This window comes from Colossoma macropomum, unplaced genomic scaffold (genome assembly GCF_904425465.1).
Source record: "Colossoma macropomum unplaced genomic scaffold, Colossoma_macropomum, whole genome shotgun sequence".
NCBI classification, from domain to species: Eukaryota; Metazoa; Chordata; class Actinopteri; order Characiformes; family Serrasalmidae; genus Colossoma; species Colossoma macropomum.
This window is the reverse complement of record NW_023494788.1, coordinates 11,102,155-11,129,138: the sequence shown is the minus strand read 5'-3', so window position 1 is coordinate 11,129,138 and position 26,984 is coordinate 11,102,155. Positions and strand designations below refer to the sequence as shown.

Here is a 26,984-nt window from a genome sequence, read left to right as displayed (position 1 = left end):
CACCCGTTTACAGCCCTGTGTGCAAAAGTGTCTACAGCACATCAGTGTAATCTTGTCCTCCGGCTGATCCCCCTCTCTCGCACTCTGCAGACTATGTCAATCACTGACAGAAGCAGTGAAAGAGTCAAAGAGAACAAATGACAGAAAGAAACAGCTTCATGGAGATGAAAAAGAAAGAAAGACAGAAAGGAAGAGAAAAGAAAGAAAGAAAGAAAGAAACAAACAAACAAAGAAAGAAACAAAGAAAGAGAGAGAGAGAATAAAATTGTAGAAAGAAAGAGATGCAGTAAAGGAGTGCGAACATGAGAGAGTAAAAAAGAGAGATTTCCTTCATTTATTTAGACTCGGAGTACATTGAGCGAAACCTTCATTTTCTGTGTAGCCGAGACAAGCCAAACAGAAACGCAAAATAAATAAAAAGCATAAATAAAGTATTAATACACTGTAAAAAACATAACAATGGACATTGGGAAATAATAATGCTAAACATAAAAAGGAGCAATGGATTACTCAACTAAAACAATTACACACTAAAACAAAGTGATGAAAAATTAAACATTTAAAATAAATAGTAAAGTTTATTTTAATACTACTTTGCATATTGTTCTAGCTTAGTGGTGCAATATAGTTAAAATCAGTTTTCCCAAACTGGCACAACCTGAAGTGTAAGTCAATCACTGAAAGAAGAGTGAAGGAGAGCAAGGGAGAGAGACAGAGAGTGTGTAAGAGTGCAAGAGAATGTGTGAGAGAGAGTGAGAGACAGAGTGAGACAGTGGTAGAGAGCGAGAAAAGAGCATGTGAGATAGAGACAGAGAGAGAGAGATAACATGAGAGAGAGTGAGAGAGAAAAAGAGAGACAGACTCATTACAGCTCCATGGAGACTGTATGAAGACTGAGAGAACCTGGGATCAGCGTGTCTTGACTGAATCTCTTTGTGTCGTTATCCACTGTACAACACTAATAGTGAATCTATCAGAGAGGCACTGCACAGAATAAATGAAAGTTATTAGAGCAATACAGTGTCTCAAAAATGTCCATTTATTACACACGCCATGGTAATTAAAGGAAAAACATCACTGCATTATTCTAAGCATCCCTGTAGCGCAGTACAGTAACTTTTAAGATAATAGAGAGTGTCAGGTGGACAGTGTAAGCAGCAGTGAGGAGAGAGGAGTAAAAGCTGTGCAGCGGAGCATCTGTGGTGCACTTACAGACTCAACGATGACGCTGTCCGGGGTCCTGGCTGAGAAAACAAAACCAAGATTCCGCGCTGCGCGTACCAGAGCACCTTCATCTTTAGAAACAGAGAAGAGCAGAAGGTCAGAGGTTCTGAAATCTATGCTAAATCCAACCCATGACCAGCAGCCATGGTCATAAAGCACCTGAGAGTAGGGTTACTGTTTCTAGTTCAGGACTTCTTGAACTGGGAGACACGACAGCATAATATGAAAAGAACACCATACTGCAACTATATATATTGCTATATATTGCAAATGAGGTAGGCTTTCATGTGAACACCCTGATTCAACCAAACACCAAGAGGCCATCTTTGATTGGTCAAGATGCTCACAGCACTCCGCAAAACATTTAGTGATGGATCGGAGGCTCATTTGCATATTGCAGACATCTCCCTATGTCTGCATTTTCTCTCGTTTCTGTACCACAAACTGCCGTAAAATAAAATAATAGTGAAAATATGCGTTTGATTTTGGCTCATGGATCAGAACATCAGCGACGTGAGGGTTTAAACTCAAACTGATAAACCAATGAGAAATAAGCAGTTATAAAGTAAGGTTTTTTATTATTATTGGTGATTGTGATAACACCAATACAAAAGCCCAGTGAGTGGAGTGAGGTTTGTCTATTTCAAATAAATCACGAATACCCTCAAAACTAAAGCTCCAAATCACAGTCCACATCCACCTCGTACATTTCTATTCTTTTTGCGTTTCCCCCTTTTTTAACATCTCTGCAAATATATTTTTTAACATAACTGAAAATTTGGGGACCTGTGATTGAGCCAAAATAGACAATCTGATCTTTTTCAGGCACTGATTCTCTGGTTTTCAGTTTAGCACTTCAGCACAAAAAAATATTGTATTCAAAAAGTTGATTATAGTTTTCCTGTGGGCCGCTATGCTTTGTAGTTATAAACACGTGGGCCTTGGGGTGGAAAAGGCTGAGAACTCCTGCCATAAAATACAAAGTGACATTAACTAATCAATAATAAAGACAATAAGGAAGGAGAACAATAAAGCACAACAGAAGGAAAAACCTAGTAAAAAACAAATTTAAGTGAATATGTTTTGAGATCATCTTTAAATCTTTAAACGTGCAAAGTGTGTCAACAGCTCTTAGGCTTTGTGAAAAATCGAACAATAATTTACTAAGGCAAAGAAAGACAAGATCATGGAAACACACATATACATACATATATATATATATATATATATATATATATATATATATATATATATATATATATATATATATGTATGTATATATATATATATATATATATATATATATATATATATATATATATATGGCCAATACTAAAAGATAACCAACCAATGAAGGGATTAAAGAGCCAATGTAATATGATCCCTCATTCTGGTGCTTGTCAGAATTCTTCCAGCAGCATTCTGAATGGAACGCTTGTGTAGGCCAGATAAGAGAGTATTACAGTAATCCAGTCTAGTTGACACAAAAGCATGCATAAGTTCCTTCTTGTCGGCAGAGCAGAGAATGTCACGGACTTAAGAGATATTGTGGAGGTGACAGTAGTCGTTTTCGGCCTTCAGAGATAAGCAGTCTAAATATGCCAGCATATATTTTCTCTGTGCTTTATTTCCTGCAACAAGAACCTCTGTCTTACCTTTGTTTAACTATGAAAATTAATGTCATCTATGAGCACAAGTTAATGTCACCTGGTGCTAAGGGCTGTGTGTAAAATGCATAGTAATAAGGGCAAATGTTAATTATCCCAGCCAGAGGAAGTATATACATGCTAAATATTAAAGGGACCCAGAATGGAGCCTTGGTGGAACTCCTTTGTGACACCTGCACACATAAGTAGGGGAAAGTGGGGCTCAATCTAAAGCATTATTTTTCCGAAATATATTTTTTTAAATGTTTGAGCAAGATAACTCATGTTTTATACAAGTGACCTGCACATTACTGCTGTAAGTGAAAGTATAAACTTTGTTTCGAGAACCTACTGTTTACGAACAACTCTGCTGAAAGTGGCACGAGTGGAAATGTTAGAATTTACCTCATTGGTGAGGCTAGATGTAACAATTGCTAGTTTCAAAATATAACTTTTTTAAATTTGTATGACTGGAGGTGGGGGGTCAGGTGGCTGGACTGTTCTAATTGTTTACTGGGGTGACTTAGTTGCTGCCCCTGCCGGGTGGAGGCTGTACTTTAACCTGGTTTGCTCCCAACGAAAGTTCATACGCTTCAAAATGTTATATTGTAGGCATTAAGGAACGGATTAAAACAAGGTGTGTGTGAATTCTGTGGTTCGTTCACACAACTCAACCAAGACACACTTCAGATGAAAAAAATTACTTTCATGGTGCAAAAAGGACTTTAAGGCGAATCTCATCTGACCGCTCAGAAAATTCACAGATAATGTTGCTATGGGAATATGAGAAGGTGACCAAAAAGCATGTCCAATTTCAACCTCCTTGACTAAATAAAAATCAATGTTACAGTTTTACCCAGTGTTAGGCTATGCTCTGCGCTCCTCTATCTTGTGCAAAATAGTATTTAGAAGCTCAGGTATGACCTGAATTGTTCCAAGATTGGTTGCTTAAGTCTCAAAACATGTAAAAAGTGCCCTTTTGGTGTTATGGTAGGCTTGAAAACCAGACTGAAATATTTCATTGGGGTTATTTGTGTTGAGAAAATAATTGAACTGGAGGAACATTCCTGTCTTAATTATTTTGCCAAGAAGTGCAGAGAGTCTACAGTTACTAAACATATAAGCATCAAAAAGTGTTTTACTTTGACAATATCTCTGTAGATAAATTCCATGTTATATTAACTGAAAGACCATATTCAGAACAGCAGCTGATAATGAAATCAAAAATTGTTTCAGAAGTTAGTAGGTAAAGAGTCATTAATCTTTGAACTGCATTACGTTTCACTTGCGGCAGTAATTTTGAAATTAAAAATATGACTAATTTATTCCATTTATCACTTGAGAACAGCTCAGATGAGATGTGAAGGGAGGGCTTAATTAATCTATCTATAGTGTGAAAAAAGGGAATTCTGGATTGTCTTTGTGAATTAAGCTCAAGATGCTAGCTTCCATGTCAAGCTTCATTTCATGTTTATGAGCATGGCCTGCTGTCAAACACATATTGCCTAATATCAAAGGAGTTTGGTAAAATCCACAGTAACAGGACTTCTGGGCACATCCATATGAATATTAAAATCCCCTGTAATTAGCTGCTCTCTGTCTAGGTCAAATCTGGGACATGCTCCAGTTTCTCCATACAGTAACATCCATTAGAACAGAAAAGCCAAAAACTGATCCGAGATCAATATTCTTACTCCAAAAAGATATCACTTTCAGTGTCAGGAAGAGAATAAAGCCAAGTCAGACAGCTCTCATATGAACTGATTTATTCTGAGCGAGTCTCAGGCACTGTGAAACTTGAGGATCAGTGATCAGTGAGAGAAGAATATCCAATGATTAAGCTCTGAACTAGTAATAAAGTTGGTGTTTATGTATTTTTGTATACTTCTTAATGTGATGGGTTTTTCAATCCATAACTGAAAGATGACTAAGCAAACTTTTAACCTGCTCGTCATTTGTTGAGACGCACTGTAATTAAGAATAAAACAACTAAGTATCGCAGTCTCTCTCTCTCTCCTCTGAGTCAGAGCTCAACTCTGATGTCTGAGAGAGATGTTGACATGTCTGCCTACAATAAAAGTTACAGGAAATTAACAGCAGCATTCATGGAGGAACAAAAAGTATAAACTAGACACAAAAAAAGGTTTGTTCACACACAGCTGCCTGGTACACTGAAGAAAACTGTAGTAATACCTAGCAATAACTACAACATTCTAGAAGAAAATGGAAATTTCTAAAACAAAGTGGCAGTATTAACTGATTATAAATGGAAATTTCTAGAAAAACAGCTATAGTAATAACTAGTAATAAGTAGATATTTTAGACAAAAGAGATGACATCTAGAAGAAAGCTATAATAAGTAACAACTAGTATTCTAGAAAAAAAGGTTTAGTAATAACCAGAAAGTTCAAAATGAGTAATAACTAGTAATAACTGGACATTTCTAGAAAAAAGCTGCAGTAATAAGTTACGTCTAGAAGAAAATCAAATTAATAACTAGTAATAACTTTATAAGAGAAGTAGTAATTATTAGTACTAATAATAAATTAGTAATAATAACAAATGTAAAAGAAAGCTCTAGTTATAACTAGTAATAACTATGAATTTAAAAAAGGAAGTTGTAGTAAGAACTAATGAGTAAAATATTCTATAGAAAAGCTATAGTAATAACTAGTCATAACTAAAAAAATAGAAGAAAGTAGTAATAACTAGGAAACAGCAAAAAGATTTTCATAATAACTAGTGATAACTAGAAATTTCAAGAAGAAAGCTGCAGCTACAGCTAGTTATAACCACAAATTTACAGCTATGGAAATGATGGACTGATCAGATGTGTCACAAACAACTGATAAACAACTGATAAAGATGAATCACATGACTGATCACTGATTACATGTGTCAAAAACACAAGTACACACAGTGACATCTTTGTTGACAGGTTGTTTGATTTATTGACTGAGTGACTGATTGACTGTTCTACATGTGATGGAGTGTGTTGGTGTGTGTAGGTTGACGGACCTGGAGAAGCAGCCTGGTAGGCAATTGTGTCCTCATTGCGCTCAGGCACGGCTGTATGACAGATTGCCATCATGGTCATAAACTCCATGATCACAGGGGCAGTGGGCTGTGAGGGACAGGAACACACACAGGGAGAACTGTGACTATTTCAGTTATTTCCTGCACTGTTACACCCTGAATTTGAAATTAAACAATGACTTTGTGGTTTAACTGCAAAATATCAGCTTTGAGAGTATTTACATTGATACTGGGTAAACTATATAGGAATCACAAGCCTTTTATATGTAACCCCCTTATTTCAAGGGACCATAAGTAATTGGACGGCTGCTTATTTTTTAGGCCAGCTGTGTGTCATTTCATCATTAGTTAGATAGAAGGTCTAGAGTTGATTCTAGACACTGAATTTGAATCTGGAGTCTGTTGGTGCTGTCTTTCAACATGAAGACCAAAGAAATGCCAGCAAAGCAGGCCATCATTAATTTGAAATATTGAAATAAATAAATGAATCACAGACATAAAATCATGCCTGTACATGTATCAAAATCAACTGTTTAATACAACCTGGCAGACTATGGAGGACCGCAGTAGTGCATGGATTAAAAAAATACTTTTAAATCACAAAAAAACCTGTTCATTGAACAGATACAGATCAAGAACACTATTTTAGATGTGCGAACAGATGTGTCAAAAACCACCAGTAAAAGCACACACCAGTATGACCTCATATGGTCCTCATATACTTTGCTAAACAGTACATTAAAAATCCTGTAGACCTCTTGGACCAAGTCTTATGAACAAAAGAGATAGATTATGATTTTTGCTGTGACATTCTAATAATTTCCAAAATTGAGGTTTCTCAACATCAGGTATCTGAGGTTTAAAGTTCTTGGTTCGACTATGCAGTAACTGCAACATTCATACTACATAGTCATTGTGCTCTGCCTTTGTAGGGCAGAGTAACACTATTGTTTTTATAAAAAAAAATTAAATGCTAGATCACTAATCAGTCTGCAGTGCACCAAATAAATTAAATCTGATGAGAGGTGTTGACACTGCATCAATGAACCAGACTTAGAGCCTAGGCAAAAATGGCAGCTTTTCTATGTTCAATAAACACAGCGAATGATTGTTCAGTGATAAACTGAAATAACCATATCAAGCAGAACAACCGTATTGTCAACAAGTACTATCTTCAGACCACGGAGGGTTCTTAATCACAGACCTATTATTGTGGGCCTTTCAGAAAGTAATTACAGGCTCTTTCACTGGCTTCTGTATGCTCTGTGATGCATAATGTGAGAGAACAAAGCAGGCTGAGAGAACAGGTATTAAAGGTATGATTTGGGATGGGGTAGGGGTTAAGGGTCCAGGTGGTTGGGACAACTCTCATGGCCTCTTTACTGAACACAAACCACAACAGGGCCAGTCTGAGGCTTTCACAGAGTTACTGAGGCACCAGAGCTTTCTAGAATGCTGTGATTCAAAATTACAGTGAATAGAAAGGTCCACATTGAGTGCTGCCATGGTAACCTGTGTCAAGAGTGATTGACACTTGTGACTTCGGAAGCCGTGGGTGCTGATGAGAGGGATTTGAACATGAACACACATGGTGAATGCACTATCCCCCACAACACAATCAAAAATACAAACAAGCAAACAAACAAACACCTAAGCACCACAGTGAGTAAATATGAAGTAAAATATGAAATGCCCTGGAGGGGAGCTTATTTTTGACTGCACCCCAAACCTCTGTATCCACACAGACACATACAGAAACAACCCCAGGAGTGCACAACTCCTTTTAATTATATTAATTAATGATGTTTGAGTGAGAAGGGGTCATTTGGGATAGTTTTACCACAATACACCTGCCTGAGGACCCTGATCTGGGTTTCTGTGCATTGTGCGATTTGTCTTACACTGTGTACTAACAAGCAAGCGAGCATTTAAATATATTATCACACCATATCACAAAGCCTTTAGGATGTCTACAGGGGACATGTCAAATGTGCATGTTAAGTCAAATCCCAGACTTATCCAAAAAAATAGATAAATAACGTCAGCTAGAATGAATGAGCATCCTAGCCATAGTATTGTGCTGGGCAGTTTGCTCGTATCAGCTAACGTGAATCATTTACCTCCAACTCCCAGCACTCTGACAATTTCTCTCCAAATTGCTTCCTTTCTGTTAACACCTTTCAACATTTATCTACTGTAAGGGTTGTAGAGATCTCTCCTTTTCTCCACTTTAAGGAGTTTTTCCTCATCCACTTTGAGGTGGAATGGCAGAGTGATGCAACTCCTCAAAAATAAAAATGGGGCATCTTTCAAATATGGCACATTGTAACTCAACGCATTACGTGGTGTAGACAGCTTCACTGACTGTAATGGGAGGATTTTTCTTTCTGTCATTGTTGCTTGTTGTAAAAGGCAGGACCTAAAGCTGTAAAAGCTGTAAAAAAAGGTTAATTAGCCATTACCCACTGTGGTGTGTTGTCAGTTGTTACAGTAACCAGGCAGATAAAAGCAAGGTGAGCAGTTGTGTGTGTGTCTTAAATTTGATTTTTTCCCCCTGCTTTGGTTATGGAGGTTACAATGAAGTAAAACAGCTGGCGTTTGTTAACCTCAGTGTAGTGATATCTCTGGGACATGCCACAGTCCAAAAAATGAAATTCTGGCTATACCACTGTTTATTCATCTACATACTGCAAAAAATACACTTTCGATTTCATGTGATGGAAAAGCAGCCAATTAGGTTCTCAGTCACAAACTACAAGCAATAAAGTACAAACACAGACTTCCACCTAAAGATCATATGTTGAATAATAATTACATCACATCACTCTAAATAAAATCACAATCCCTAAGTCTTTCTTCAGTTGTGGTTTCATGAGAATAATTGTCTGTTGACAGGATGTACTAATCATCCAGTTTTCTTCATTCTCAGTCTAACTTCTCTGCTTTCCTACAGTGCACTTTCTATTCTTCTCTTGAGCTTCTCATTTCCTCTTTTTTAATCTGCTCCTTTCTCATTCCTCTCTAAGATGCAGAGAGATAGCAGGAGCAAGAGAGGGAGTTGTGTTTTTAGTAATGAACATCAGCAGATATGAGGAGGTATTAGTGCTAGGCAGCAGCTTGCACGGGCAGGCTGGGCTTGGCCAAACCTCTGGCTCATTGAGCATGGCTAAGCAGCCGTGAGGCCCTTACAGTACTTACATGATTGCTTTGGAGGTTTTCCAGTAAGCTGGGGTCATTAAATCCAGCCTCCTCCATCGAGTGAGAGCTGTGACTGCAGGGAGAGAGGAGAGGAGGAGAGAGAGAGAAAAGGGAGCAATACCAATATGTCAGTTAACAATAAAATAATATGGAGATAAAATGGAGATATTAATATATAGATTTAAAATGGAGATATTAATTTTCCCACAAGACGAATCCTTTGTACAGTTTCTCTTATTTGTATACAGATTTAAACGGCTTCTTCTAAGAGGTCATGCACTTGTTGGACTTTAAGAACCAGCTGAAGAGAAACAGATAGTGTGAGGATTATGTTACACAAGCTAGCTTTCTCTAATGAATCTGCACTTCTGCATAATGATAATAATCCTCCCTTCAATCATGCTTCTACTGATCTTCATCCTTAAAGCAGCCCTGCCACCAGTTGAGAACCTACTAGAGAGAATGCATTAGAGACAGACAACACTTCTCCAAATGATCCCATGATTCAGGACCTGGGTGTTTGTATCGGATTAGTTACCAATACCAAGCATGCTAACACGGCTATTTTCACCTGCAATGCTCAAGCAAACTGAGTTTACACATTGCAGGCTACAGCAGTTTCAGAGCAGTATTGATCTTTGTGTCAGTGATGTATGGTGTGCTGTTAATCATGCTGCTAGTGCAGTTATCTATAGCCTGATAGTGAACAAGCTTCTTTTAAAGGGCCATCCTTGCTGTGTACATAACACTGTCCATCTCACTCCCATAGGCAGCATGTAAGGCCTTAAAAGGTGTCCAGTGGAATTTAGCAGTAGTGATGCAAAAATGACTTTATTTGAAAGTGAGAGTGAGCAAAACTATATGACTGAGTGGAACACACTGTGGAAGCGAAGCAGACGCTGCTTCATTCTGTCCCGTGTCTCTCACAAACACAGAAAAGCACGTTTGATTGGATTTACTTGACACAGAGTGGGACATAGAGACGGACAACAGAAGTGTTAGTCGGTTGTACTCAATGCACCATCTACATTTCAAGCAATCCATTAGCGCTATGTGTGGGACATTGGTCCAGATTATGGAATTGATGTTTTTTGTTACCGTGGTTGTGTCAGATATGAGCATACATAACAAAGAGTGCTTTTATTGGCAAGGAAGAAAAGTTCAAATGCCGGTTCCGATAATCGGACAAATACTGAATTTAAATTAATGGTCAACCCCTACATCTCTGTGCTTCACAGCACCCTTACTGCAGTCTGGTTGAAATTTCTCTCTATTATTTCTCCACAGAAAGGATCTACCATCAGTTCAATGACGGACTAAAAGTGTTTATCTATGAAACAAAAAAACATTTTGTGTCCAAACACTTTTGGGGGTCACTTTATACACAGATCTATGTAGGAAAGCTGTCTGACCGAATGGCGGTGTGTCATAAGATTGGTGAATGGCATATTAAAGTACCAGCAGTTGGACAGGATGAGAGACAGGAAGGCAAATCAAATCTATCACGCTCAAAAGATCACATTGTAACCCTGCGCCTACACCAGCAGAATCCAATTTCCTGTCTCTCATTGCCTCTTGAGAAGGATATATACAGAAATATTCTGCTCTCACCCACACCTAAAAAGTCTCAGACACACACACACACACACACACAAATACGCAGAGTACTCAAGGGCATAAGCTGAACTTGCTAGCATCATCACAGACCGCAATTAGAAGACCCAAGTGTTCTGCATGCAGCGGACAGTTAAACAGCTTCAAAGGCCAGGAACGCATGCTTTACCATCACAGCACACGCAGCCAGTGCAGCACATTCACTTACACCACCACACAAACATACAGTAACTAATGACATCAGTCATACATCATACATCAGTCATACATTCTCACCCACAGTCTTAAACACCCACATAACAAAATCTTCAGCATTAATTCCACTCTTACAGTGTCCAGCTTGACCTCACCAATCCTTAAACATTTCTGCATTACTCAGTGTTTGAGATGTGAATAAAGTAAGTCAGAGTGGTTTGATGTGAAATGGTGCATTGTAGAGAAACATCCTGACTCAGACCTCTTTTCAGTGGTGGTGACTGGAACCAAGGTCATGAGATCTACAACGCACATTTAGTCATTTTATTTACTATCCAAAACCACCAGTGAACCTACATGCATCAAGTCATTATATGTAATGTTGATAATGATAATAGTGCTATATTATAAAAAAGTTTCTCTCTAGGGACTATTTTGTCTTATAACACCCTGCATGTACCTCTCTGCCATTATTAAAAAAAAACAGGGCTTATGCTAAAAACAATGACTCAGGCATCTGGCAACATATTTGTAAACATTTTACGTTATAACTTTCTGTGATGTAGCTTCTAGAGGAATTAAACACTGTAGACATCTCGTTCCTATCACGCCCCTGTCAACAGTTCTGAATTAGGAAGCTTCTCTAGAATGGCACATTTCACATCAAACGACACTGAATCACTTATCTTAATGATTGAATCACGCAGACATTTTGAAAACATAGCTGAATTCCCTTTTAAATACACAGGAGATTTTGCAGTATATTACTATTATACAGATATAAACAATTATCAGTCTCCTAAGCCACTGCCTCATTAGACAGCAGAATAGGCAGCAGACCACAGCTGCTGGATGCTTATGTGCCTGTAGTGAATTGTAATGTGACCGAGCTCTGTTCTATTCTACATGCAGTACGACAGAGCCTCTTGTTCTAGTCTGGAGAGAACAGTGTTATTGTTATTGAATCTGCAGAGTGACTCAGAAAGCTGCACTGACCAGCCCATGATCACGCTATTGACCATCTGCAGCCAAGCAGGGCAGCCGTCGCCACGGAAACAGACCCTGCCGATGATGTGGCCATCAGACCTTGATGGCCTCAAGTCTGCTCACCCAGTTACGAGATTAACACAATCTGCCTCAGTAATACACACACAGATCAATACACTATTGTACTGTATAAGCCATGGTACAACTGGACTCACACAATCACTCGCACGCACGCACGCACACAGGGTGTAAAAACTCCAACAAGTATTAAAAAATCTAGTTTTACAAAGCATATTAAAATTTAAAATTGTATGACTGTTGCGCCCCTCAGTTTCTTCCAAGCACCTCTCATTTATCACCTTTTGTTGAAACCACTAATGGTTTTCAAATATTTCACAGAATTTAAGTCAATTTCAGGAAAGACCGTAAAAGAAAATGCAAATAAATCAGAGCTTCCATCAACTACTATTTTGTCCAAACAAAGATGACAACACACTTGTGTACAGCATGAGGAGAGAGTCTCGCTCACCGTGTGTGGCTTTTACAATGAACTTTTATTAGCTCTAGGTAGTTTTGACAGCCTTCTGTCAACTGTATGTTGCTGTAGGCCTAAGAGTTCAGAGATGCAAAGTGGAGTGGGCAGTGGCTCATTTAATGAGGGCTGAAGTCACTGTCCCACTTTGCAGTCACCCACCAAATCTCTGCGAACACCACCAGGACAAACAGTTCTTAGAGGACATAGTGTATGGGCATTTTCAAAACTCGCTCGAACAGAAAACTCTTTAAAGTCAATGATCACAGCTAGGAATCTGGATGCATGCTATCAGAGCAAAATGAGCAGGGATAGGGAGGGGCTTATGTTATCCACATACACACATTCAAAGAACTGGACATTTTACCACTAAATTATAAATTCTAGGGGTTGTGATTTTTGGGGTGTACTTTGTTAGAGACACAGCAGGCATCGAAAAAGTTCTATTTGAGCACTTTCATGTATGTGAGCTAAACCGATCTGTGTAGAGCTCTGTAGCCACTTTTGAGAACTCCATATACCAATAATCAAACTCGAGTCTTGCCTGAGAATGACTGTATTAAACCTGAAAAGGTGCATTTATACACCACTAGTATGCATCTAAGCTGTGCGCACGGTGCACACTAACATACAAACACAAGGCACATATTCAAGAACTCCTTATTTTGCTGTACTGAAAATCTATCGCATCTAATTGAATTTTGTATATTATTACTCCCAACACACACATACACGTGCATGCACACTATGTACACTGTATCAGCCACTGAATGTGGAGCCACTGCAGCAGATTCCATCCAGCTCCACTGACAGCAGAGTGTTTCAGTAGGTGACGTGGATAAGAGCAGTAGAAGCAGGATGAGGAGATGAGTCTGGGGAGAAGAGTGACATTCCTCCATCCCCCCTGAGACGCACACACACTCGCTCACACTCTCATGCTCCTCTGCTACACATTAGCACTGACATGAAGTGTGAATTCTGCCCTGGGACTCAGTACAGCTGAGAGCAGAGGGAATTCTTCCAAGCTCTTAACACAGCCTGCTCGTCAGCTTCTACTGCCTTGGATGAGGCTAGATTTTCAACCCCCACTAACGGCTGTTAATGTAGTTTCTTCTCCTTTTGTTCAGGGAACATAACCAAAAGGACATTTACGGCACTGTTTTTCTTCATGTTTAGAAACAATCTGGTGGTCTATTTACTAGTATATTACCATGAAGAAATAAAACAAACATACAAACAAACAAAAACGAGTCAGCAATGTATTGTCAGAATGTCTCCAGGACCTTAAATGCACTCTGAGCACAAAGACAAAAATCTGACACTACAGTATTACTCTACTTTCACTGCAGTGGGCATACAGTGGCCACTTCCCTCCTTTGTGGATCCACACTTGATGTAAACATGTGCTTTCGTTCTTAAATGGTTATAATGGAAATACTTTTCCATTACTATTCCCACTTTTCTCCAATGTATTCAATCAGCCAAGACATGTTTGGTGTCCAAATTTTGCTTCTTCAGTATAAAACTGAATTTACAAGGCTACCACTGAGAACAAAAAGCTAGAAGTCAATAGTCATCCAAATCTTTTCTGTAAATACATCCCCAAAACTTCTTTCAATTCTTTCAAACCACATCCAGTTCTTCATAGCTCCAGTGCTAAACTAAATAATCAAAATTGGACATCAGTCATGCCTCGGTTGATCAACTTCCTTGTCATTCCTTACCACTCCTTCTAAAGCACCTAAAAACCGCCTGGGTAAGCCAAAACAAACCCCTAGCTAATGTTAATGAGAAATTTAGGATAGTTGCCACTAAATGTATTTCCCTTAGACTAGTGCCACTCTCACCTGAAGGTGCTTGTTTGCTCTTCTTTTTTCAAAAAAATAAAAAATAAAAACAAGAGAAAGCCTGTTTCGCAGTGTATTTGAGTCACTGGATGAAACATCTGATATCTCCTGAGAGTGAGAATCAGAGGGAAGGTATTGAACTCTCACCTGAGTTTTTATTATTTAGTATTCTGTATTAATTGTATTTGAAATTGAACTTGGGGAAAAAAGTATGACAAACACTCATCATTATTTAATGAGAAAAATCAATCCAGGCCTTTTCTACAGCAGTCAGGTCTTTGAAACAGGCATAAATCATTTCAGATCAGTTTCGAAACAGCTCTGTGTGAAACCATGCCACTGAAGCCCACTGAAGAACACAGTTACACCACAAGCACTGAGCATTTCAACACATGCCCCACAGAGCACCACGGCAAGAACACAAGACAGAAGCAGAAGCAGAAGCACAGAGTCACCCACAGTGATGCTTACCCGTCCTCCTCTGCAAAACTACTATCCTCCACTTCAGATGAGTGACTGTTGGGTGAAGTAAAAACAGTTACAGACAAAGTACAGAACAGTAAGTGTCTGGTTTACTAAGAATTTCTGCCAGGACGACTGCATCTACATTTTACATTTTGGATTATGAATAGGATCAAATTTTAAGGACATATTATATACTCTATGTAAAAGAATGATGATTTATGACTTATCCTAGCAGAAATACCAGCAAAACCTGGCCTTTGTTGTTTGCGTGTTGATGCCCCAACATAGCAAAAGCAGGGGTTCAGGAAACGTAGGTAGGTAGTTTAGGGTGAAGCATTATGTGTATCTAACAGCACACTTATGTAAGTAAGGGAGCCACTACTCACAACATGGTTCTTTTTCAAGAGCAAAAAACTAACCACAAGTGGAAGCACATGTGATGTTTGACAATATATAGCATATATTAGCACTGCTGGACTAAAACAGCCAGTAAAATAGCAGCCTTCCACATCTAAAACCAGCTGAAATTAATAAAAATGCAGGCAGGAGGTAATGCATAGCATTTGTTACACTCTTACAAGACATCTTTCTGTAACGAGGAGACCAAACCCAGTTTTGATCAAAATAACATTCTCTGTTTTCAAACGTAAAAAGCTTAGTGTTCAGTTTTCATTGTCTATACCAGGAGTTCAGTATGTTTAACAGCATTGACTGAACCACAATCGTGACAGTTTCATCTAATGCTCTGAATTCAGTTCATGCAGGCCATGCTGATTAGCTGATGAGCTAAATCAGGTGTGTTCATTGAGGTAGTGTGCTGAAATCTACAGTGTTTTGGGCCGCCAGGACTGGAGCTTGACATATGTGGTTTAGATGGATCCTCGGGGGAGGAGTTTAAAGTGTTTATGCCATATACATACAATTAACCTATGTTTTGTCTTGAAATGGTCCATACTGTTTATTGACACATTGGCATTGACAGTGGAAACGAATAATTCTTGTTCGTTATCTTCAGTTTTGTTTCCTTGTCTTCAGTCTCAGTAAAAAAACTGTCAATGTTGTCAGTTCCTTCATTTTTGGCTCATCCTTATTATTATTATTATTATTATTATTATTATGATAGCCATTGAATAAAAGCCAACAGTAACCTATATGCATGCATTACATAAACTTTACATTACATAAAAGTTTCTGCAATTAAGATACTATTTCGGTACCAGTATGTGGCCCAATGCTTGACAATCTCTGGTCTAAAACATTAGTCTGTAAATATATTCTCCAGTTAGATTTGTATACTCATGTATGCTTTAAAAAATTATTTGGAATTGTACCAAAGTATGTGAAATTGTGGTGAAATCTAAGCTTTCATGAAGCACTGAATCATTTCCTAAAGAATCATAATCGAATCAGTGTGAGATGAGTCAGCCTTAGCTGCTGCATGTTATTTTTGCATCTTCAGTGGGGTCCACATGTGGCAGTGAGAGCATGGAGGGGGCTTGGGTAAGCGTAATGCGAGTGGACACTGGCCTGACCGAGTGTTTAAGAGACCAGACACGGGCCCTGTTGTGTCTTATTTAGGTGAGGGGGAAGAGATGCAGCTTTGATGTTATGAGACATGAAAGACTCAGCCAGTAGGGGAAGAACAGGACGGCACAAGGAAACACACCGAGGCGCAATCACTTTTTTTCTGCGTCACAGTTTTTGATGTCCCGTTCGCTCATGTAACATGGGTGTTTGTTCAGAATGTGGCAATAAATCAGCTCCACTCAATTTCAGGACAGTGGAAGAGGAAAAAGAGAACATGACGGGGACTAAGCACCAATATTTGTATGTGTGTGACACTTACCTACTGCGCTGTAATTGTATATTTTAAACCTTGATCATATTTCGATACACAATAATAACAATAATAATAATAATAGTAATAATAATAATTATAATTATAATAATATTATTATTATTTTTACAATTATTATAAAATATTTGTGACATTCATGTTCTTTTAACCACCTGCCTGAAGCAGAGTGTTATTTACTGTGCTAGAAAAGGTAGACTAGTTATACAGTGTTTATTTCAGGGGGGAAACACCACATTTAACCCAATATAGGACAGAACATAACCTACAGGCATTTCAGACTCAGACACCTTTTAAACCTACCAAACAAAACAGCGTTTCAGCCTTTGCTATTCTAATATAGTGGACAAGGCCTTTTACACAACACAAGCTCAACATCAATCATTTTCAGTTCCCAGTGACAGTGACAAGTGGTGGTTCAAAAAATTTATCTAATAAAATTGTGATTGACCAAGACCAAAATCTGCTTCATAACAAGTAAGGAAAGCTTATATCTCAGCAGTGAGCTCTATGCAAACTGCAAACATAAACCATCACACACTTCACTTAAACTGTGTCAAGTTGTAATGTAATCTCAAACAGACTGAGTGATGTACTGTAAGCTATAAAAATGAAAAAAGCATACTGAATAGCATACAACAGTGACAACAGCCATCTTAACAGCCTACAGTGTTTTTGTGCTTTTAAAAAATAACCGTTTTGTTTTACGGTTGTTTTAGTATATTTTATTATATATCTTTACTTCTTCTATGCATGTATATGTATAATAGCGCACGGCAATACTTTTGCCCTTTACTGTACGTTGTGCTGCTGTAATTGATGACTTTCCCTCTGGGATAAACATCCATCCATCCATCCATCCATCCATCCATTTATCTGTCTTTCCATCCATTCATCCATCCATCCATTTATCTGTCTTTCTAGCCATCCATCCATCCATCCATTTATCTGTCTTTCCAGCCATCCATCCATCCATCCATCCATTTATCTGTCTTTCCTTCCATCCATTTATCTGTCTTTCCATCCATCCATCTATCCATCCATTTATCTGTCTTTCCATCCATCCATCCATCAGTCTTTCCATCCATCCATCCATCCATCCATCTATCCATGTTTTTCCAGCCATCCATCTACCAATCCATTTATCTGTCTTTCCATCCATCCATTTATCTGTCTTTCCAGCCATCCATCCATCCATTTATCTGTCTATCCTTCCATCCATCCATTCATCCATTTATCTGTCTTTCCATCCATCCACCCATTTATGTCTTTCCATCCATCCATCCATTTATCTGTCTTTCCATCCATCCATCCATCCATCAATCCATTTATCTGTCTTTCCTTCCATCCATCCATTTATCTGTCTTTCCATCTATCCATCCATCCATCCACCCATTCATTTATCTGTCTTTCCTTCCATCCATCCATCAATTTATCTGTCTTTCCAGCCATCCATCCACCAATCCATTTATCTGTCTTTCCAGCCATCATCCATCCTTTTATCTGTCTATCCTTCCATCCATCCATTCATCCATTTATCTGTCTTTCCATCCATCCATTCATGTCTTTCCATCCATCCATCCATTTATCTGTCTATCCTTCCATCCATCCATCCATCTATCCATCCATCAGTATGTCACTGTCAGAAACCACACAAGCAAGTCTATTTGGTTAGTTTACCAGCACTAATACCATATATGTAGTAATTAATTGACTACGTCTGGGTTAAGAGGAAAACTGTGTTTGATTTCTTGAACCATCATTTTAATTTACGGCAGACATTTTAGAATGTGCATAAAAAAAATAAACAAATAACTTTTTTAAACAATACAGAGACCACAGAATGGACAAAAACACTCGCCCACATAGGTAAGTAAAACAAACGACAATACACTAATACTGTATCACCGGACCTCAGAAAGACTCATGAGTTCGCGGAATATAGCGTAGCAGCTTCCCTTTAATGTGGAAAAACTCCAGTCTAGTCTGAGCAATGCTGAAGCAGGGGATGTGTGGGTGCAGCTGCATATTCTCACACAACACAGCACAAACAAGGAACAAAAGCACCATAAACAACACTGAAGATGTCGCCATGGGAGAAATCTCTCTCTCTCTCTCTCTATAATTGGCACACAGTCACATAAGGTCGTGCTTGGGTGGATAAAGTGGGGCGCACTACACAGATGAGGCAGTGTTACTGGCTAATGTGCCAGGCCACACATCCTCATGTGTTTCTAATTAGTCTAAATCAAACATTCAGTGCACAGGAGGCCACGCTGCCACTCACAGATACAGAAAAAGAGATATCTGGTTTTGGGCAAAGAGAGAAAAGTTCACCTCTAAAAAGCTCAACACCCATTCAATAGTTGAGCTGAGAAAATTACTGAATTACTATAATTACTTGACAATATCTTGCTGCTGTAAAAAATGTATTAATCCAACCTAACTCCTTAAACTATAATATATTCAGTTATTCATTTTAAGACCTACTTAGTAACTATGAGATCCCCACAATCAGACCCTTAGGGTTTAAGATAAAAAACTTTTTATTTTAGATGTCCATTACAATGCCTTTATAATGTCTTAGTAATTCATATCAAGCCAACAGCTGGTGATTAATTGTCAGCCCTTTACTACTCTGAGGACTTCCACTGAGTTTTCATAATTTCTGCATAATTCTTTGAGATATAAACCAGGGCACTCAGAGCAGCTTGGTGTGAAATGCTGCATTACAGAGAAACTTGCCTTTTTTTTTTTATACAGTGGTGGTGATACGAACCAGGTGTCCCACTGTCAACAACACATAGATTTATTATTATTTACTGTACAGAACTACCAGTGAACCTACATGCTGCATTCTTATAATTGTTACTGACAATGACAAAATGATGGCAAATCTAAAAAAATCCCTTACAACACCCTGCATACACCTCTCTACCACTGGCTGATTAAAAAAATGCATTTTAGGCCAAAACCTTCTCTTGAAATTCTTCTCTTAATAAATAAAAGTGATCTTAATAAGCAGCTATTTGCTCAACGGATCCCTTAAATGGCCATGGCCCACTGGCAGGCCCAAAAGTTTTCTACACACTTCTATAACCTAACAATAGCTCACTCAGTTTACATCGAGGTCCCTGTAGTCACTAGATAGTAAACCTTGACATGTATAAGCCTGGAATTTTAAGGGGTTAATCATAATGGGTTATTAATGGGTTATTTATTTCTTTGTGTTGTCCTGAAAAAAGCAGAAATCTAGAGAAAAAGCTTTAGCTTCTCAAACCTATAGACAAAATTTAGGGAAGAAAAAAAAAGCATTGGCCACAAAGATTCTCATGCAATGTCTCTCAGAGACAGCACACGTCACATCTAGTCAAATTAATTAACATTTTCACCCACAGGGATTCACTTCATTAATTACTGCTCTACATAATTAGCTGTGTGTGGGAACATGTGTATGTGTGAGTGTCTGAGTGTGTGTGGGATGTAACACGTCACTTCTTCCATTGGTGTGAGGAGTGTTATGAAGGTTAACGCGGTAAACGGTCTGTAATCTTATAACGGTCTGTAGAATCTAGAGGTTTGAGTGAGACACTAGATAAGGACATTTACGAGGCTTCTGTGCTTAGCAATGTAAGCTGCAGAACATTCTAAACTCGTTCTAAATGCAGCGCTGCTTCTGAGAACCAATGCGTCTTAAGCTGCTGTTAAGACAATTAGAAGAAGGATTGGGACTGGATGGACATGAGCAAAGTAAGCTGCTTGTTTAAGCTCAGTCTGTCGTGGAACTTTTCACTTTGCAAACTGATGCTTAAAAGTTCACAGAAAACCAAGACATTTGACAGAACACACTGAGTTTATTACCAGTTTATTAGAAACATCTACCTTATATGAAGAGTTTTTAATACAGAGTTACTGACTGCAGCCCATCTGTTGCTGCACTGTACTACTGCATAGCCACCCTCTATCACATCCATCAATGGGAAGGGACCACCACAGGACCACCTTTGACCAGGTATTATTTAGGTAGTGGATCACTCTTAGCACAGCAGAGACATTAATGTGGTAGTGGTAGAAGTTTCTTTTTCCAAAAACATTTTGTTGGGTATCTCCTAGGTCAACTGTGATCTTATGGAAGTCCCTTTTCTTTAATGCATGAGGTAAAAGAGGGGCTGAATAATTTTGCAGCAACAGATGGGCTACAGTCAATAACCTAACATCTATGAACAGGGCCAGAGTGGGGCTCCATTTAATACAGAGAGTTACATAATACAAATGAGCCCACCCCAAACTCTAAGCTAACTTTACTAACAGCTAATTTACCAGGGAAAGACTACTTAAGCACTGTTCAGATTAGATTAGCTAATGTCTGTTTCTAAAGTCTGGCCATTTTCATCCTCTTCACTTCCTATATTTATTTGCTATAATAGTATTTATTTTGCTAATCATAACCAAGTTAGCCAGCTAGTGATACAATGCAAACTAGAGAAACCTTTTATCTTAAATATGACAATCATGACAGTTAATATGCTACAAATGAATGCTAGCTAGCCAAGTTCCTGTCATTAGTCTTTGCCTACCTGCCTGGATATATCTGATATTTCGCAATTTTTATTTGCCCTTTCATGACCTGATTCACCAAATCCCAATAACAAAATCTTGCAAATTTGAATACACACACACACACACATACAAATATATATATATATATATATATATATATATATATATATATATATATATATATGTTTGATTTTAAGGTAATAACATATATTTAACTTACTACAGAAAGCATACACAAGTCCAGTACAACGGCAATACTAAACTAAGTTGCCTAATAACTAATCATCACATTGATTTATCAGTCTACTCAGGCTTCAGCAGAGCTCAGTAACACTGAGATTAATAACTGATCACATTGATTTATCGGTCTACTCAGGCTTTAGAAGGAACTTCAGTGTTTGTCAAAAAGCATGTATGCAGACTTTAATAATAGTTAATAAAGAAGCATTAATAATGTTTCTTTGAAAGATGCCATACATTTTTTACATTTAGTCGGTAAGCAGTCTAAAAACATTCTCCTGAAAAAGTAAAGAAAGATACTTCATTTCTGTATTCTGAATACATATTCCCAATATTTATATTCATTTACATCCCTACCTATCTTCATATGATGAATGTATAAAAACTGCTACATTGGTAAGCAATGTTAAAAGTAATTCACTTAGTAGAAAACTGTCTGTTGTGAGAACCAGCACAGATTCACACCTTTCCACTGAATTTAAACAAGCTAATCTCTTTGTACGATACTTATCAACTGGCCAATAACAATTAGCAAAATCAGGCTTGAGAAGGGTGCTGCTAACTTACACGTAAATTACTACAAATAAGGAACTGGATGTAAATGTTTGCAGTTGGTCTTCATATATTTCAATATGCGAGTTTTAAATGTGCTAACCAACAGTAACTGTTTCAAAAGTGTTACCAACCCAGCAGGAATTCTCCTGACCCTCTTGATTACCCACACTGGTGTGGTCAAAGCGCACCTATACGGTAAGTGCTTCTAAAAATGGCCAATGATTTTAAATAGGAAGCAGATGTACCTAATAAACTGGTGACTAAATGTACAGTACTGTTCAGCCTACAGATTAATCTGTTTTTGGATGAATGGGGGGACTGAAGGTAGAGCAAATTAAGTAGAGTTAGGAAGATTTATATTCATAAAGCTAAAACATGCACGAAGACCAACTAAAGTAAGACAGAAAAAGTCTTCTACAGTGGATGCTTCTTTTTACACTGGCTCCTGTGAAGCTGATATTCTCCCTAATTAACCACATCTGTTTGTTTTTTTTCTTTAAGGGAGCCAAATCTAGGCCAATCCTCACATCTTACTGTTTGTTAGGGCTCTCTCCATCTTTACCTCAAAAAAGAAAAAAACTGATGCTGAGCTTGAGAAGCATAACTGCTATTAACCTACTGTTCTTCCTCTCCTTCTGGAGGCACAGGGAGGGGTGAAGGGGGTGCAGAAAACGAGCCAAGGGAAGCGTGCATCAAAGAGCTGCTGCTCATTTGAAGCTGATAAAAAAAGGAGAGCATCAATATTTATGAAGGAGACGCAGCAGCTGCCTGTTCAGCCTGAGTCTGCTGCAAATACACGTATTAGACATTAAACCACTGGCGTAATAGAAAGATTAGAAGTGCACACATGCACAAGTGCACGTACACACATACACACGCACACACACACACACATACACACACGGTAAATCAGAGCTTGAGGAAAGCATGGGCCAGGCCACTGCACCTGTGCAATTCTGGCCAGTATACCAATCTAATTCCTGGTTTTAAACCAAAGCAGTTGAATATGCCAAAGCAGTTGAATATGCCACTGTCAGCCTTTTAAATGAGAATGAAGTCTGTCATGACCTGGTGTTAATGGCTTGGAACTGCAATCGTAAGCTAAAATTTGAGAACCACTAAAAAACATAAAAGGCCAGCAAAGGCTATCCTGTCTGAGGAAACTAGCCAAGTTGAAAGTTGACAGTGATGCTGTTGTTTCACAACACTTACAGTGAGCCTGTCTTAACTTTCACTGGTTGGTATGGGAATCTTAATCAACTAATCAACCTAAGATGGCAAGACTGGAGGACAGTTTTCAATAGTGTTCAGCTTTAAAGTCAATCTGAATCCAAAATCATAACACATATTTTTCTGTACTATGACATTTCTGAGTGAAACACTATCAGGGAGAGTCTCTGAGTTAGTTGAGCTTGTTCTCTCGATGACAGGTGAGGTGTAGGGAGGTGAAGGCTAAACATGATATTATCGAAACGTCATTCAATTTTAATGGAAGATTACAGAACAAGAATGTTGTCCTTAAAATGATGTGGTATGATAAATCATGCTTAATGTGACTTTAATGAGACATTACCTAAGAAATAAAGCAGCCAATCAAGTATTCTCAGATTGTAGCAAAACTCCAAATACTGAGGCAATCTGACTTCCAAAAAAGAACAGTGATGAACAACGAAATCTAATGAATATTACTGACAGACAAGTCATCATATCTAATGAAATAAAACATTTCTTGGCAGCAGATTCAGATTTTGAACATTGCTGTTCCTATGGCCATTACTGTACTGAAATCATGGTCATGCTGTATGTAGAATGGTTAATATGAGAGCATTCAGCTGCAGTACTCCACACAACACAGTGGAGTGCCACTCAGCCCCTCTCTGATTCATGCCATTCTAATTGACAGATAATGGGATTAACAGTACGCTGCACTGCTGCTGGAGCTGCTGTTGGATCTTTTCTGATACATTGGTGTTCTCCACTCTCTCCACTCCTTCTGCGTAATAGGTATCAGCAAAATTGAGAAAGCACACCAAGTTCAAATACAAAAGGACATCAGGATAATCACTGTAGGGTTGGTTAATGTAGCCAAGATCTGACTCACTAAAGCAGTTTACACACTAAATGTCTTATTGCTGTGTCACTGAGTAAACAAGCCTGTGATTGGTTACTACTTTGTTACATTACTAGTATTATTACTAGAACTATTCTGCCTTACAATGTCCTGCATTTTAAAAAATATGTTTTGGCCAAAACCTTTTGGTAAATCTATCATAAACAATGTCTCGGGCATCAGGCTGACTATTTCATACAATAACCTTCTGTGTTGTAGCTTTTAGAGGAAATAAATGCTTCAGACATCTGGTTGGTATCACTAACATTGTGAACAATTCTGACTCGGAAAGTTTCTCAAGAGTGGAGCGTTTCAACTGAACATTTTGTTGTGATTTTGTTTACATTTTGATTAAATTGTGCAGAAATTTAGAAAAATAGGTGAAACTCCTCTTTAAGACATTTGGTGTTCTTAATAGCAGTGGTGTCTAAGTTCTGTTGGTATCTTGGAAATAGTTCCATGAAACCAACACACTTAATAGGCTCAGTCTTAACTCTTTTTTTTTGGTTTTTAACTCTGTTCTCCAATCACACAATTTGACACTGAAATGGCATGTGAACAATATCTGTGTTGAAAGCTGAATAAATCTGGCTCACAGATTGCGTGGAATTTAACATCATGTATTAACATCATGCATCACCTATCTGTGTGCTGTGCTTCAAGAACAACCCAAAATAGCTTCCGTGTGTGCATGTGTGTGTATCCGGTCCGAAAATCCAATAAAGAGAGTGCCCTGGCCCTTGTCTGACCTCTGTGATCACTTGGTTTCTATAATAAACAGCACCTCTGGGATAGAGTGCTAAGTGAAGAGGAAAACATCACGTCAACTGAGAACATCACTGTGAAATAAAAGACATCATATGTCCTGTTTTTCCATCTGTCTCATGCTGTGCACAGTGATCAACATTTTCACACTCAGTCACACCATTAGCTGCAGAACTTAGGAAATCATCCTCCCTGTCTCTCTCCCCCTCTCCCTCACACAGACACACACAGACACACACACACAGACACACAGACACACACAGCTGGGGATGTCTCATAGGCCACACATAAAACACAATTGTGTCTAATGCAGCACGTCCCTCATGGCCCCTCCCATCCAATCACAGATCAGGAGCCAGAAGCTGGTCTCACTTTTACAGAGAGACAACGAAGCCCTGAGCCAAAAAAACCCACAAAAAACACATAACCCAATGTTCTTAAATGCAGATCTGCAGAACGAAGGGGTGTGTATGTGTGCGTGTGTGCGTTATTTATAGCACACTGTTAGCTATGCGCAGCGAGGCAGAGAAGCAGCTGCTAATGAGGGAACCCAGGACAAGACAGCCACTGTAATAGGCAGACTATACCGATAATGAAGATGGTGCAGGGTGTGAGTGTGTGTGTGTGTGTGTGTGTGTAAAATGTAAGGATCCTCACCCATAGGCTATGCCAGCTATTGTGCACTTCTTAAACTGCATCACATTACAGGTCAGTGTTCCTGTTTTGTCTGAAAAGATGTACTTCACCTGTAGGCAGGAAAAAGGTCACAATTAGAAAAGAGCCAGCAGTCCCCTAATGCCTGGACAAAACATTTTCGTAGAGGAACTCCGCCAATTTCTAAATCTCTGCATAATTAAATGGTTAATATGCAAACAAAGCCATTCAGTGTGTTTTGATGTGAAATGCTCCATGCTAGAGAAACTGAACAGAATTGTTCACAGTGGTGGTTTATAGGCACCAGATGTCTGAGACATTGTTTTAAGATACTTTTGCGATAAGATTTTACCATTACATATAAAACTGTATATCCAAAAAGTCAGAAGACACATACATGTTCACTGGTAGTTTTGCACAGTAAATAAAATGGCTATTTTTGCGTTGCAGACATTGTGACCTCTGGTTCTCATCACCATGACTGTAAAGGAATTTGAGCTTTCAAATTTTTCTACATTTAACCATTTAACATCAAATCACTCTGAATGACTTTGTTTATATCTCAACAACTAAATTATTTAAAAAATAAGTTGGAATTCCCCTTTAAGTATTCTCATATGGCCACTTTTGTTTGTTCACTAGCTATTCAGAATTTCTGATTACTGTAAGCCTGGTGTCCAAAACTGAGAAGGCACAGCACAAAATTCAACTCAACGCAACATGTCTGAAATTAACATCCAGTTTACTAAGGCTGTAGCTGGAGAGGGAACTGATCCAACATCAGGTACCAATATTGGGCCAACATCAACAGAAAATGCTAGATCGGAAATCAGGAGGGGGAAAAAAAAATTCTGCAACTAATCTCACTGTGTGCTGTGACGTTGTTAGCAGTGTATTTCTTCCTCTGGTGTAGTTGACTGTTTGAATAGTTTGAGCATGACAGCTTACTTCTAAATGATCATCTTAAACAGTGCATCAATAAAAACAGGTAATTTTAAAGTGTAGTAGATTAGAAAGTCAACACCATAGGAGGCGGCAGGAGAACTCTGGAAGAAATCTGAAATGAAGGTGTCTCAAATAGCAATTTTTTTTATGGTAAATATTCTTTCAGCATGTTTTTGCAGCCTGTGCTTCTAGTCGCTATGATTGCTACCATTGTTAAAAGTAGTTTCCCAAGAACTCACTTTTGAGACACTACCGAAAATTTAAACATGGTTTTAGCAGAAAAAAAAATGTGAAACTTGAACTTTGAACGGAATATGTAATCAGCAGAATATGTCTTAGCTGTGCCCGCAGCATAGCACAAAAGGCTTAGCACATGTTGCCCTGTCTAATTCAACATGCATTTTGCATTTATTTCTTGTGTGTGAGCATGCATTCATACAGTACCTGGCCCAGCTCTTCGTTTAGGTTGGATGTTCGAGCCATGGCTGGAGTGTTGGTAGCTTCATACAGCATGTCAGTGTCCTGAAATCAATCATTTAACAGAAACATGTTTAGA

General features: G+C 38.4%; 1 protein-coding gene across 8 annotated transcripts in view; it reads right to left on the bottom strand.

Moving 5' to 3' along the window:
- atp8a1 (ATPase phospholipid transporting 8A1) overlaps window positions 1-26,984 on the bottom strand; it is a 162,602-nt gene that overhangs the window by 73,479 nt on the left and 62,139 nt on the right. For 6 of the 8 annotated variants that reach the window (XM_036568426.1, XM_036568434.1, XM_036568429.1 and 3 more), the window contains 6 exons: window positions 26,873-26,950; window positions 25,487-25,575; window positions 14,751-14,795; window positions 9,105-9,177; window positions 5,889-5,994; window positions 1,213-1,295 (listed from right to left, as the gene is read on the bottom strand). In XM_036568426.1, the coding sequence (XP_036424319.1) occupies window positions 1,213-1,295; window positions 5,889-5,994; window positions 9,105-9,177; window positions 14,751-14,795; window positions 25,487-25,575; window positions 26,873-26,950 (474 nt within the window). The remainder of the gene's footprint in view (window positions 1-1,212; window positions 1,296-5,888; window positions 5,995-9,104; window positions 9,178-14,750; window positions 14,796-25,486; window positions 25,576-26,872; window positions 26,951-26,984) is intronic. The other 2 variants (XM_036568432.1, XM_036568433.1) reach the window with 1 other exon arrangement.